Genomic DNA, 14716 nt, shown 5'->3' with positions numbered 1-14716 from the left:
CTCTTGCTTTCACACTGTGATCATACCACCCTGGTAAAGGCTGGCTTGCAGCCCTCACGTCACTTCAGGTTTCGTGTTTAATCTGGGAGGTTTTTTGTGGCCACATGTCCTGCCCCACCCTGCTTTGTGGGCCTTGGTGTTGGGGCTACGTAAGCAAAGATCTCTCCTAGAAGGATGAGGGCATGGAGTGGTGCTGCTACATGCCCTTGAGTATGCTGCAGTTTGGGGTGACTCCAGAGCAGCTTTTCTGAGCCATCTGCAAGAGGAAACTCCCTGCACTGGGAATTGCTCCTGTTCTAAAATCCTTCTGCTACAAAGCAGCCGCAGAGCACAAGATCTGGGCTCATGCTGTGGAATTTTGGCCCCAAAGAAAAAAGTATTTTTCACCACAGGGAGCTGCAGGCTCAGTGCTAATAGCTATTGCCTACACTCTGGAGGGGAGAGAGCCTGGCACATTAATGAAAAGCTATTAATATTAAAAAGCAGTTAATCTGTGATTACCCAGAGCTCCACAGAGTGACTACCCAAGAGTTAAACAAACATGAAGCTGAGGAAGATTATGAAAGGTCTCGATAGAGATTAATGACCTGAGCTTAACCATAAAAAGCTGCTGCTGTGTCTGCCTCTTGATGAATATTCTCCAGGCTTCGCTGTGGCCATGAGGAGGGGAGAAATGACAGGGTGGTTTTGAGATGACTGTAACAAGTGAAGTGTGGCTTCTGCTGGGGAAACAGCATCTGCTGGCAGCCGCTAATGAGATGGAGGAGGAAATCAGTCACCTGAGAAAGACTTGTAAAGGGAGGTTTTAAAGACTCAGCCTTCAGTCTCCACATTAGAATCAGCCTAGAACAGGCTGTGCAGAAGGGAACATCTCTGAATTGGGTTTGGGGTTCCAAATCTATTGCCAGGTTGGTTTTTGGTGATGCTGTTGTGGTGATTTAGGGCCATGCAGCATCCAGAAATGGCAGTTCTCATTTTTGTGTGTGTGTATGTGTGCTTTTTCCAGTCCCCCTATTTTGAAGTCACAGCCTTGAGGTTCACTGCATAATTTATGGAGCTGGGCATAAAAGTATGTGCATATTAGTCCCAAAACAGAGACAGCCCCTCCTTGAGAAGCATTACTTACTCCCCATACCAGTGCCTGCCCCTTCTCTCTCCAGCTCTGGCCTTGTTCAGCGCCTGGATCACCAGTGCAGTGCTGGGTGAGCAGAGCTGGAGAGGAAAGCCCATGGTGCTTTTAGGGAAAGGCCGGGGAATGTGGGAGTGAGCACCCAGCTGGGCTGGCTCTGGGCAACCTGGAGTGGGCCTTTGTGCAGTAAATCTCAGCAAACTGAGTTGTTTGTTCAGGAGGGAGAGGCGAGCAGGTGAGGATGTTCTCCACCCAGCTCCAGTTTTTAATGCACCGCCAAGGCTGCTTTTTCCCTCCGTCATCATTTCTCTTTCTCAGTAAGCCTTGTGTGCTCACAGCACAGCTTTGAGCACTCTCCTCCTCTGGCAGGATCCTCTTAGTGTCTGCTGGCAGCTGTTTGAAGCAGGGCTGGTGGATCTGGGCTTCATTTCATGCCTTATTTCACCCCAAATGAACGCAGCCTGCTCGGGAGCCTGTTTGCAGGGAGGCAGACAGCCCTGTCTCGTGTGCAAGCCATCTCCTTTTCACCTCCCTGTGGCCTTGGTGGGGCTGGTTGTCCCTCATCGATCAAAGCCAGATGTCTGAGCATCTTCTACCTCACCAGTGCTCATCCTGCACTTGGAGGGTGGAAGATGAGACAGGAGAAGTAAGGGAGGGGGAAAACCAACTGCTCAGCTTTTGTCAGTGCTGTATTCCCCTGTCTGCATCTAGAGGGCAGGGCAGTACGTGCTCTGGGCTGGGTCCCTGTGTCATCTGGTCTCTGGCCCCCGCTAGAGCCTCAGCAGCCCAGATTTCTTCTTCTGGAGATGGATTCCCTGTTCAAGAGGCAGAGAAAGCAGCGATGCTGTGCAAGCCCGTTCCCATGGCTGCACAGCCATGGGGCAATGCTGGAGTGGCTTTTTCCAGGAGGCAGGAGCCAGCCTTTGCCTGATCCTCCACCACAGGGGCAAAGAGGGTTTTGCTGGTGGTTAAGGGGGGTAAAAGCAGGGATCCAATCCATCCAAAGTGCCCAGGTGGTTGTTGGGGAGTTTGTCTCTTTGCATTTAATTAGCAGCTTTGCAGGTCAGTGGCAGGACAAAAAGCAGGGCTTGGGGCAAGCAGAGGTCTGTTAAAAGAGACAAGAAGCAGTGAAAATGGAGGTGTTTGTTATTAAGATTTATAATCTCGATTATTTACATCCAGATCCAAGACTTCTGACCTCCAGAAGTCCCTCCCAAAGTTAATTATTCCCTCATTCGGTGATTTTTTTTGGCTATTTGTCCCTGCACTCGAGGAAATCAAATGGGAGGGCTGCACAAGGAGAAGGCTGAGCCTCATATGTGCTTGTCACCAGTCGTCTGCAGTGAGACAAAAATGATTACGGGCTGTCATCGTTCGGCCTGGGTATGGGCTGGCTGTCCTCCAGCCACAGATTTTTTGGCTAGTCTTAGAGTTTTTGGGAGCTGGAGAGCATCTAAGCTCTTCTCACTAGGAGCAAGCATGCCTGCTTTATAAATATTCCTTAGCTAGCATCTCTTTGCCTTGCAATTTTATGGGCAAAATGTGTACTTTTGTCATACATGGGCTTATTTTTTAAAAGCTCCAGCTCCTGGATCCTTATCCCTAGTTTCCTTTCTCTATCCTCATTCTCCTACCTTTTCCTCTCCCTTTTTTTCTGTTCCATTTTCCCAGCCCCTTTCCCCTGCTCTGACTGCTGCTGGGGCTCTTCTGTTTGGGACTGTTCCTGCCCCAGCTTGGGCTTGTTTTGCTTCTGGATACAGAAATATTGTTTGGACCACTTTACATCTCAGTGCTCTGCCATGGGCAGGAAGGGAGGGGTAGAAGCCCCAGACAGTCCAGTCTGAGAAACAGGAATAATAATGGGTGCACAGAGATGCTCCCCAAAGTTCCAATTTGAACTTTGTGGGCAGACCTGGAAAAAACAGACTTCTCATTTCTCCAGATTTCAGGTCTAGGTAGGATGGAACCAAAGGAGAAGCAGCATGAGGATTGCACAGCTTTTATGCTGCTGGGCAAAAAGTGCTCCCTGAAGTTCAGCATTCTGGGTGAATGGGTACCCATCAGTGATGACTTGTTGCATGTCAACAAGATGGGAATTTCTCAACCAGCTTTGCTGACTTCACAGAGAGGTGATGAAACCCCTGCAGGCACTTATTGCCACTCAACTGCAGAAACAAGCACAGAGCCAGTTAGGAAAAGGAGTTTAACTGAGCTGAAAAGAGGCCTTGACCTGCAAACAACTCAGCTTGTATTGTATTTTACATTCTGTGAGCAGCATCTGGGAAGATGGTGGGTTTGCAAACGAGTGTTTCATCACCCTGCTCGTGAACATGGACATTGCAGATGTCCTTGTCTGAGCCTGAAAATCTCTCTGTGGGAAACAGGCACTTTGAGTGAATCAGTCATTGCTGACTTAGTGAAAGAAACATTGCCCTCTTGGAAGAGCCAGTGAAGAGCCAGTGCCCATGAAAGAGGTGCCTGTCTCACGTGGAAACCAGCCCACTTGGCATCTGGTTTTGTCCTGGATAGAGAGCATTTTCCTCTTAACTTTTACATACAAGTCAGAGCAGTTTAGACATAGAAGCCTGAATCTTGGCACAAAGGTTTTCACATAAGACAGTCCAGTTAAAACACTTGGCTTTGGTGCTCACTCTGGATGTGACAGAGGATGTGTTCATACCTGCAAAGGCCTCTCCTGAAGGTTTCTCTGCTTTGGATACACTCATCCCACACCACCCCCAACTTTTGCTCAGTCTGCCTTTATAAAAGAACATTAATGTTCCAGATACTCTGGATTAATTGGCTTTGGGGATGTTCTTGAGAGATGCTCAGTGGGGTTGGGTGTTGAGATTTCCTGGCGCAGCCCTCTCCTACTCTGAGCTCATCCCCTCCATTGCCAAACCTGGATTAGAAGCACCTCCAGAAGAGCTTCCAGAGGCCCATCTCCTTGCAGCTGTCTTCTACCAAGGCTTTCTCAATGTGTGCAGCTAGGTGAGGCTGCCAAGGATCTTTGCAGCTGACAGGTGTTCTTTGTAAAATGAGGTGTCTGGGGTCACAGAGCATTTACAAAAAGCCAGTGTGCTTGGAATGGGTAAATTCTGGAGAATCATTCCTTGCATAGCTACTTGTTTGTAGAGCAATTGCTGATCTTGGGGAGAGAAGAGCTTTGTGATTTATCAGGGTTTTTTTGACTCTGTAGCCTTTTTTTTTTTTTAACTAACACTATGTTCTTGCTGCTGCTTTGTCTTGGCACAGAGAGCCTGAAAGACCTTTTGAGAGCAAACACATATTTCAGCCATACTCATTTGAGCACACAGAGGTCTCAGCCTGTTCTCCAGACACGCTCTGGGTCATACCCTGGTCTTAACCAGGCTTTGAGGATGTGCATACACATGAAGGATTGTGATCAGGTGTTGGGTCACTTCGGTAATACTATCCAGGGGCAAGCTGGGTGGAAATTCCAGAGGGATCACCTCCTGTACACATTAAATGCTGAAGGCCTGGGCACAGAGCAGTGCTTGTCAGAGGTGTTCACTTTCCAGGGGGCTGCCAACTCAGCCTGGGGTCATGGAGGAAGTGCCACACTGAGGAAGAGTCCAAGGCTTCTGGTCTGGGGCAGAAGTGAGAAAAGCTCCGCAGAGGAGTGAGGTTTGTGTCCAGGGCTGTGCTGTGAACTGAGTGATCCTAACCCTGGCTATGAACACAGACTCTCCATCACTGGAGACTGAAGCCCCTCTGTGCTACCATGGTCAGAAGGGACTTCACCCAGAGGAGTTTCCTGGTTTTTACCTTCTCCCTCAAGCCTCTCTTCACCCTTCTGTGTTTTCATTTTGAAATGCAGCCCTTCCTGCAGGCTCCAGCTTGCAGTGAGCTGCAAACTCTTCTGGAAGCCCACACCAAAAAGTGTCCCTTTGGAGTGGAAGGGATCATTACAATGCCTTGTTTCTCTTCAAGGCCAGTGTTTACATCAAAAGCAGCCATGTGTGAATACTTCCGTGTGTCCATAGGGAGTTGTTCTGTTCCTACAGGCACTTGTCCGAAGCTGGTGACTATAAAAGTGAGGTGAATGAAGAGGAGGGTGGGGATGTGGTGTTCATACTCCTGCAACGTGGCAAGATACCCTGATCACTCTTCTTAGCACCATCAGCAGGAGGCAATGACTGCTTCAGCAAGATTGCTTTGCATGTCTCCTTGCTCATGCAGCTGCAGAGATGAGCTTTTCTGGTCTCACCAGTCCTTTTTTTAATACTGTTTGGCAGATGGAAGAGGCTGAGAGCAGAGGGGCAGTCCACAACATGGGGTCCCTAATGCAGGCCCACAGATCCAGTCCCAACCCTGCTCCTCCCCTGCCATCTCCAGCAGACTCCCCTTCAAGGCCAAGCTCTCCTGTCACTTGTCCGTCTTTTTGCTGCTGTTCTGAGCCCAATTTCAGCCCCCTGCACCACATGCCAGCTCCAAGAAATCCCTCAGGAGGAACAAGAAAAAGCTGCATCCCAAGGAACCCACTTTTCAGAAACCTGTGTGTTGCCCCTTCACCGGACCCATCATCACTCAGGTAATGACTGCATCCACCTGGGGAACACCAACAGTGGGCAGGGCTGTGCCTGGACAGCACTGACAGCTCCATCAGTGACAGCTCCAGCAGTGACAGCTTCCCTGACATGAGCTGCCTGCCCAGCAATGGCAGCCTGAGTGTCATCCCTACCTCTGCCACAGAGAGGGTTCTGCTCACACCTCAAGGCTGACATCTGGGCTCTGCTCCATGGGGACTGTCATGGAATGGGGCAGCCCTGTTTGTGGGATATCAAAGTCTCACTGGAAAAAGGGAATTGTGTCCTCATCCACTGCTGGGATGGCTTCTCCCAGGGTCCTGTGTGCATCATTGTGCAGCTGATGGTCAAACACAGCATGAAGCAGCTGTCAGCTTATGAATTTGTGATGTATCTGCTGAACAGGAGGAGTGTCATCAGGACCTGCTGGAGCCTGAGGGCATCAACATCGTGTGCCTGCAGCACTCCCTGTCAAGGAAGATAGCATGGAGCTAAACGGACAGGGTGGCTGTGTTGGTTGGCAGCTGCCCTGTACAGGAACAGCCAAAAACCTTAATCCCATTCCATGGGCAAATGAGGTGACTGTAGCTGTGGGATGTAGGACAGCACTGGCACAAAGGTGTGAAAGTGATGGTAGAGTTCCTGGGGGTTGGTGTCAGCAGAAGTAGAGAAATGGGGAGCTCTTTTACGGACACACTGGAGGGTAGCGGGTGTGTCCTGGGCAGGATGGGAGCCATGTGCTTTGCTTTGGTGCAATGTGATTTTGGGAAAGCAAAGGGCAGTCAAGTACAGGTTTCCCCAGTGATCTTGACTGAACTTTTACTGTGACCATCATTGCTGCTGAGCAGCATGTTTGTGTTTTGCTAATCTGGTGTCATAGTGCCTTTCCATTTGATCCTTGTGGGATGCTGAAGAGGAGGCAAGGTGTAAAGGTGTAGGAGAGTGTCATGAGGAGCAGCTTGCGTGGGTTTATCAGCCTCATCCTTCCAACACATGGTGATTCCGTGGAGGAGCCTGGCCCAGAAAAGCTACACCTGAGTAAAAAACCCCTCTAAACATCATGCAGAAGCTCCTGTGTGTGACAGGTCTCCCCTCTGTCTGACCTCACAGGATGGTGGAAGTGCTCTTGGAATGGTGGCCCACACCCATGGTGCATTCCTCTAGCTCAGGTGGAGGGAAATGAGGGAAAGGAACAAGGTCAGATGCTCCATAGGAAAGTATCCAAGTATGAACAGTGCATTCCTGGCCCCTGCCTAATTATCTCACTAATACCTAGTATTCAGAGCCAAACACCTCTTTGAAGGATGTTCCCGGAGCTTCCTTATGCATTCATTGAGCTTTTTGCAAGAAACTTGTTCTTTAATCACTCAAACACTTATATAATTCCTTTGGAAACCTCTGTCTTTCCTAATGTTAACCATGGCTCCTAACTTTGACACAGATTTGTTTTTCTGTTCTTCCTTCTCTTCACTGGGTTTCATCCTTATGCCATTTAAGTCTGGGGCTTCTTTCTTTTTCTGGGAGAGCTGCCTTGCAACTTAAGCCCTGTGTAAGACAGCTCCAAGGAAAGCCTTCTGCAGACTTGGAGACCTGACCTTCTGCTCATCCTATTATCACACCTCACCATCCACTCCTCCTGTATCCTACAAACACTCCTGTTGGCCAATATTTTGCTCATGGGACTTCTTTCTTTGAACTTCATTCTTCCACTATATCAGGCCAACACTTTCCTGTCACAAGGTGATAACCACACCCTTGAAATTCTGAGCAGATCTTTTTGGCTGTGCTGCATGCCTGGACTCCAGGAGGTCCAGGATGCCTTCCTCTCACAGAGCTGAAGGAAACTCCCTGCCTGTGGGGAATTTCGAATGGAGAACTCCCCCAGTTTTGATTCCTCCACCAAGAGCTGAGCAGCTCTCTGGAGGACTGATGGGCCAGCAGAGGCCAGAATGTGTAGCTGCAGCATTTCAAAGGGACATATCCCAAGTGGGATTGTGGGTCCAAGCGGATCCAGCCTTGCCCACGCTAGGGGTTTCTCCCTCCTCCACCTATACCAGGCACAGCCCTGCCAGACACCAGCCCCGCCAGACACCAGCCCCATACCAAGGACTTGTTTGTCCTTCAGCAGCACCTGCAGCAGCACTTGCGTGGTGCTGAGCATGGTGAAACAGGGGGCCTGCAGCACGGGATTTGCCACTATCTATATAATGTCTGGGAGGCACCTGCAAAATATTGTCAGGGCCATGTCTGAATCAGCCTAAAGAGCCCTGGCTGGAAGAGGAGGGAGCGCCTGGCCTGGGGGAGGAGAGCAGGAGCTGTTTGGGTCCCTGTCTCCATGGGATCCCCTACACACACTCTCTACATTGCTGTGACAAGGGCTGGGGAATATTTCCAGCCACGTTTCCACCTGCTTCTCCTTCAGATCCATGGAGATATGGGTCTGGATCATCCCACAGAGGGGATTACCCTTCTTGCTGTCACATGGAGCTGCTCCCCCATGCTCTGCTGCCTCTGCCCAGCCCCTGGCTGGATTTGAGACTTGAGACTGCCTGCAGCAGATCCATAGCTTGTTTTAAAAAAAACAAAACGCCTGAGTTGTGTTGAAATATTTCACACAGGGAAGAGCTACAAGTATATACTGTGGGAGGGAAATAATTGAGGTTAGAAAAGCATGCTAGTGCTGGATGGCTTATTAAGGGATTGCTCTTGCATATGCTGTTGGCAGTGGATATTTGGGGTGCAAGCTCTTTCCTCTCTTCCTCCTGAAGGGCAGAATTGCTCCCAAGCCCTTGAAGGCAAATTGAGTCATGCCCTTGTCCATGGATAAGCCACTCTTTGTATCCAAGGGGAAAGTTTAATTAGAGGCCTTGCAGATGGATGGCTGTGTGCAGGGAGCCTGGGCTCCCCACAGATGTGAAGCCGCATCTATTTTGACTGGTTGGTGGCAGGAGAAGGGAGAGGAAGGCTCCCTACTTGGCACTTCTGAGGAAAAACACCTCCCAGCTCCTCCAGATCCCACGGGTAGAAGACGTTCTCCTCCTCCCCACCCCTCCTTCCCTGGGGGCTGCCCTCTCCTGTTCTCCTGCCGGCCTGGCCTGCCCCGGCCAAGGGAGGTGCACAGCGGACTCTTGCACATCATTGGTCTGAGAAGGTCTCCATGCCCTTAAAGAGAAGGTGGATTTTCTGCTGAGCCACCCGAGAAGCCCTTTTATACCTCCTTACTCAGCCAGCTGCCTGCGGCTCGTCTGTCCATCCCGTCCAGCCAGCACGACTCTGATTTTCTCCAGACTTGGGTGAGCCTTTCTGCATGTCTGCTAATGACCCAGCTTGCTCTGAGGGAGTGACAGGGGAGCAGATTTACTTGCCTGAGTCCTAAGGAGATAAATACCAGGTGGGGGTGGACTGCTGGGAAAAACAGGGGTGCAAGGGGAGCAGATTTACTTACCTGAGTCCTAAGGAGATAAATACCAGGTGGGGTGGGCTGCTGGGAGAAACAGGGGTGCGAATAACACTTCCTCCATCCTCTGCTGATTGGAGAGGGTCTGTGCCTCGGAAAGGTTTGCTCTGTCTCTTCCAGTGAGCTTTTCTCTTTCCGATTTCATGCTTTCCCCTGCCTTGGCTGGTTGTGCTCTCAGCTTGAGTGGCGAGGGCATGTGGAGCCTAACGCTAACCTCCGCGGGGCCATAGGATTCAGGATCCTTGCCTGCGGGACTCGGCTGTGCTCGCTGCTTACACCCCTTCCTCAGCTCCCTACCGTGCCCTTGCAGCGCCTTCCTGCCCAAAAACACCCTCGGGCAGGCACCGACATCCAAATTTATGGTGTGCTGCCCGCAGAACAGGTGGGCAGCGAGCTGCAGCCCGGCGCTGTCCCCGCGGCGTGGCCGCGGCCGGAGCGGGAGCGTGTGCGGGGCAGGGATGTCCATGGACACAGCCCGGGCTCCTCATCTGCAGCGGGAGCGTGTGCGGGGCAGGGATGTCCATGGACACAGCCCGCATTCCTCAGCCGGAGCGGGAGCGTGTGCGGGGCAGGGATGTCCATGGACACAGCCCGGGCTCCTCGCCCCGCCACCTGCGCCCCGCATCGCCGCCACCGCCCCGAGTCACGGGGCTGGCACCGCGGAAAGGCTGCCGTCCCAGGAGACAGCTGCAGCTCCTTCTGCAGCTCCCTGGCCATTTTTAGAAGCACTTTCCCTCCCCCCCCCACCCCTCCTCTCTGAAGTAATGTGATGGGCCCGCACATTTTCCAGGATAAAGTTTCCTTGGCTTTGCAAGCTGTGCCTCCTGCCTCGGGCATGAGCCCCCATTAACACTTCCCCTCCTGACAGAGCCTCCCAGGACTGCAGGCTGCGTTTGGGGGCCTCGTCTGCTCTGCAAAGGACAGGCTTAGGCGATGCAAGTAGATATTGCTCTGATAGAAAAGTAAAATTCTATTTGTGAGGAAATCATTTACAGCAAACCAAAGGTGCTCTTCCATCTCTTCCCTAATACTCTGTGTTGTATGTGTAAAATTTCCACTTAAAGCAAATGCAAGGGATTGCCTAGGGAATGTTTTTGTGCTTGTATCAACTCAACCACAACTTCCAGCTGCACTGAAGCTGCTATAACAGGCTCCCCTGTCCCACAGAATGAGAGCCTACAGTGGCAGCAGCATCCTCTGAAGTCCTTCCTTGTCACCTGGGGTCATTGCCGACCCTTTGCTGGCTTTAGAATATTTCTTCTTTATGAAGTGAAGCAAGGTTGAATGGCAAAGTAAAGCAGCAAACTGAAAATAGTTTTTGCCTTTTCATCCCTCATTGAACAAAATGGATTTTTTTGGGTGTCAGACAAGAAACATACCTGCAGGAATCACTGTCACAAGTCTCTCTTTTTCTGGCTCAGCCCCATCTGGTCTTTTCCAGAAGTCCCTTGATGCTGTGGTTTGTGTTGCTATGAGAAGATGTTTGTCTCTTGTCTACAAACTGCAGTTCCCTTTATGATGAAAAATTGGTGAAGTTGAGAAATAAGAAAAGACCTGTTCCTCTTTTTATTTTCTAGAGTAGTCTTGCTTTGTTTTTAAACCCACAAAAAAAAAAGTGTGTTTAAAACCCACAGAAAAAGTGACCACAAGCATGAATAGTTGTTAACTTTTTCTCTTGGTTTTCATTTCAGGCTCACAACCATCTAAACCAAGATGTCTGAGTAAGTTCCCATTTTTCTGTCTCTAATACACTGTTGGCATTTAAAAACTTTTGTTCAACCATCAACTTTTATGCTTGTCAAGATTCTTCTGCTTGTTTCCAGTCAGGATGCTAACTGTCCTTTTTTTTTCCTCTTTCCCCTTTCTCTTCCTTCCTTTCCTTGTCCATCTGCTTTTCCTGAACAGTGAAGAGGTAAGTGTGTTTTGCTGGGGTTTTTCCTTTAGCAATGTTTATGGCAGCAGTCCTGGCTCCACCATTCCTCCCTAGGAAAATCAGCTGCTGAGTGTGTGTGGGGGAAGAATGGTTCATGGTTATTTTCTTGCTGACTCCTCCTGGTAAACACATGAAGGAAAATCCCTTTTGAAAGACTTTTTTTTTGTGCCCTGGCTTGGAGGTAGATGCTTTTTTTCCTCCATTCCTGCTTCCCCAGCCGGCCACGAGATGGTGCTGGGAAGGCAGTGGTCCAGAGCTGCCTCTCCCCCATCATCCATCCACCACCCCGCCTTTGGCCTCGCATCCTCTCCTCCTTCCCCACATCTAGCCCTTCATTTTCTACCCACTGAGCACTGACAAATCCCTTCCCAAAGGCAATTCAAGGAGACCTAGATCCAGGGGAGTGTGAGCAGGGTGGAAGTTTCATTCTTAGCAAGTTTTCTCTGGCTTCTGGCAAAGCCAGGTGGGGCTGGGGGTGTCTGGAGAAATGCAGGGGAAGGTGTGGGAGGATTGTTTGTGGCTTTGTCACTCCACATTTCCTCTTAGTGAATTGCTTCATCCTGCATTTCTGCTTGGCATCTCCCCATATGTCTGCAACACCACGAGCTCCAGCTTGTTTTCACTGAGAGAAAAGAGGATGTCAGTGACATAGAAATGCCACAAAATGGTGCTGATAACCAACATGTTATTTTTCTCCCTGTCAAGCCCAGACCTCCCAGAAAAGGCTGGGAGGACACTCTTTGCTAAGGTACCAGTTTTCAGATGGAGAATAAGCCCTGGGCTAATAGACCTCAAGGGATCTGATTGACTGATGGTTAATAGTGTGCTGCATCTCTGAGCTGGGTGCCTTTTACTTGCAGAGCCCTCCAGCCCTATCAGGAGGGCCTTGGCACCACTTACATATGTGGCATCATTTACATATGTGAGACATGTCAGGTTTTGTTATACTTCACTCTGCACATCCTTATCCACTTCCTCCTCTCTGTAGCACAGACCCACACCCAAGTGCTGCTTTCTACTCCCTACCCCTCAGCATATCAGATGTGCTTCCCCTGGGCCAGCCCAACTCAGCCGTGCCATGTCTTCTCAGTGAAATCCTCAGGAAAGAGCTGAAATGCAGAAGTTGTGGGTTTTTTATAAATTGGAGTCCTGTGGCTGCTGGTCCAGCTTGGCAGGGACAGAAGGGCAGCCCGTGGTCAGGTCTGTCCTCCAGCTGTGATGAACCCCTGCTTCAGCATCACTTGTGCTGGGTCTTCCCAGCTCCAAGAAATTACACAGCCTTCATGTTCAACCTGCCTGGCTGTCCTTGTCACCAGAGTGTCAGAAGGACACATGCTCTGGACTGCTCAGAAAGACATCCCACAGCTCCTGAGTGCCCAGGAACATGGGGGCCATTAGCTTGAGCACAATGTAAAACACATCTGAGTGAAGAGGAAATTAGAGAAAAGGCTAAAAGTCCCAAGATGCCAAGTTTGAAGCCAAATTTTATACATATATTTTCAAGTTCATCACCCTTGTTATCTTCTCTTCTGGGACTTTGGAGGTTTGGGTACCTGAGGTTGGCAAAGCGGGTTCAGCAGGGAGCCTCTTCCTTGAGTGCTGCTGGTTTGGGGACAAACTGTGTGTCAGGATGGAGCCATCTCCCTGGCAGGGCTGCAGCTCCTTGGTGGGCTGTGGCATTGCATGGAGAAGGGCAATGGAAAGGGGAATGGGCACCTGATAACCTTCTTTTCTCTTGTCTTTCCTTCCACTTGCAGAAAAAGAGGAGGGCAGCCACTGCCCGTCGGCAGCACCTGAAGGTACGTGGCACTGCTGTGGCTGTGGGATGTGTGACCTTCCCACCTCCCATCCCAAGCCAGCCAGCTCTCAGCACTCTCCCTACTGGAAGAGACCACAATGCAGTCCCACCCCACTCCTTACTGGGTCTCTGTCTTATCCCTTGCTTGGAAATGCTGGTATTTATGGGAACTCCCCTCTCCATCAGGACTCCCACTCCCCAGTGAGCCCCCTACCCTCCTTCCCTGCTTCCACCCTGCGCTGACGCTTCTCCTGCTGCCTTCCAGAGTGCTATGCTCCAGCTTGCTGTCACTGAAATAGAAAAGGAAGCAGCTGCCAAAGAAGTGGAGAAGCAAAACTACCTGGCAGAGCATTGCCCTCCTCTGTCACTCCCAGGATCCATGCAGGAACTTCAGGTACAGGCTACTTTAACGCTTTCAGTGCTGGAGCAGAAAAGATTTGACTCCATCAGTCAGCCTGGTGAATCTAGACTGGCATTCCCATCTTGACCCTCTCCTCACCCTGTGTTACCGTGGAGCCAGATGAACATGCAGCTGGCTTGAGAGGCAGGTGGGGTCTCTGTAAACAAAAATGGTCTGGCTGGCAGGAAAGATGTGTTTTAAATGCTGTATTGAGGCAGCATTTGTGTGCAGCCAGTAGCATGGAGGTTAGGAGCTGGTTGACAAGCCCCTCTTCATCTCAATCCCATCTAGCCTTCTGGACTGAGGGCTTTCAGAGCCAGAGGGGTCAGGAGAGAGGAATCATGTGTGCGTCCTAGCAGTCAACATCCCTCTTTACTTGCTTCCCAGGAGCTGTGCAAAAAGCTTCATGCCAAGATAGAGTCAGTGGATGAGGAGAGGTATGACACAGAGGTGAAGCTACAGAAGACTACAAAGGAGGTGAGTTTCCTCTGGAGCCATCCTTCAGGGGCGTCTGCAGCCCATTCCTCATGCCTCCCTGCACTGCTTGGGTCCATCTCATTGAACCCATGCCCCTATCTCTCCACCCCCCTCATTTCATCCCCTCCAGCTGGAAGACTTGAGCCAGAAACTCTTTGACCTGCGTGGCAAGTTCAAGCGGCCGCCGCTGCGCAGGGTGCGCATGTCGGCTGACGCGATGCTGCGCGCCCTGCTGGGCTCCAAGCACAAGGTCTGCATGGACCTCCGAGCCAACCTGAAGCAAGTGAAGAAGGAGGACACTGAGAAGGTATCCTTCCCTCTTCCTTTTTTCCCTAACCGGAGTTGCCCCCACCCTTCAGGGCTCACAACTCCCTGTAAGATAGACAGGATTCAGAATGACTCTTTCTCCATAATGTTCTTCTTTCTGCTCGGTGTTTCCTTCTCTGGCACCCATGATGTTGAAAAAGGAGGGTGCAGTTCAAAAAGATGGATAGCATGGGTGGAACTGGGTTCCTCTAGCTGACATGGGGGTTTCCATGGGTGGACTGGTGTGGGGCTGGGGCCAGGTGGGTTCTTACCACGGCACCATTCACACCAATGCAACCATCCCTCCCCCAGGAGAAGGATCTGCGTGATGTCGGTGACTGGAGGAAGAACATCGAGGAGAAGTCCGGCATGGAGGGCAGAAAGAAGATGTTTGAGGCTGGCGAGTCCTAAGCACCTGTGTCTCCACAGCTGTCCTCCTCTCCCCGCTGTCCCCGCTGCCCCGCCGGGATCAGGGGCGCTGACTGGGAGCCATTTCTCTCTAGTTTTGTGAAGAGCTGCATCATGGCAGCAGTGATGTAAATAAAGCTTTGGTGGGAGAGGTGGGTGTTGCCTGCCTGGGTGGCCAGACCCTGACTCATGCCATGGTGCCAGCAGGAACTGCCTCATTGTGGCAGGGCTGTGCTGAGGAGATGGGGGACCTCTCTG

At 50.8% G+C, this 14716-nt stretch overlaps 1 protein-coding gene across 1 annotated transcript; it reads left to right on the top strand.

Annotated features, from left to right (window-relative positions):
- Positions 1-8858: 8858 nt before the first annotated feature.
- Positions 8859-14611, top strand: TNNI2 (troponin I2, fast skeletal type). The gene is made up of 8 exons (XM_039728520.1): positions 8859-8972; positions 10828-10857; positions 11042-11048; positions 12827-12868; positions 13133-13261; positions 13655-13744; positions 13875-14051; positions 14363-14611. The coding sequence occupies exons 2-8, from the start codon at positions 10850-10852 to the stop codon at positions 14459-14461; spliced, it is 552 nt and encodes a 183-aa protein (XP_039584454.1). The 5' UTR covers positions 8859-8972; positions 10828-10849; the 3' UTR covers positions 14462-14611.
- The last annotated feature ends 105 nt before the right edge of the window (positions 14612-14716 follow it).

This window comes from Passer montanus, unplaced genomic scaffold (assembly GCF_014805655.1).
Source record: "Passer montanus isolate IOZ18808 unplaced genomic scaffold, ASM1480565v1 scaffold65, whole genome shotgun sequence".
Lineage (NCBI taxonomy): Eukaryota > Metazoa > Chordata > Aves > Passeriformes > Passeridae > Passer > Passer montanus.
Note: the sequence above shows the minus strand (reverse complement) of the source record. Positions and strands in the feature narration are given on the sequence as shown.

What these genes read in the sequence shown, in the direction of transcription:
- TNNI2 (XM_039728520.1), top strand. An exon ending in TACAGAAGACTACAAAGGAG is followed by an intron (nt 13,745 to 13,874) that starts GTGAGTTTCCTC and finishes CATCCCCTCCAG; the next exon opens with CTGGAAGACTTGAGCCAGAA. An exon ending in AGAAGGAGGACACTGAGAAG is followed by an intron (nt 14,052 to 14,362) that starts GTATCCTTCCCT and finishes TCCCTCCCCCAG; the next exon opens with GAGAAGGATCTGCGTGATGT.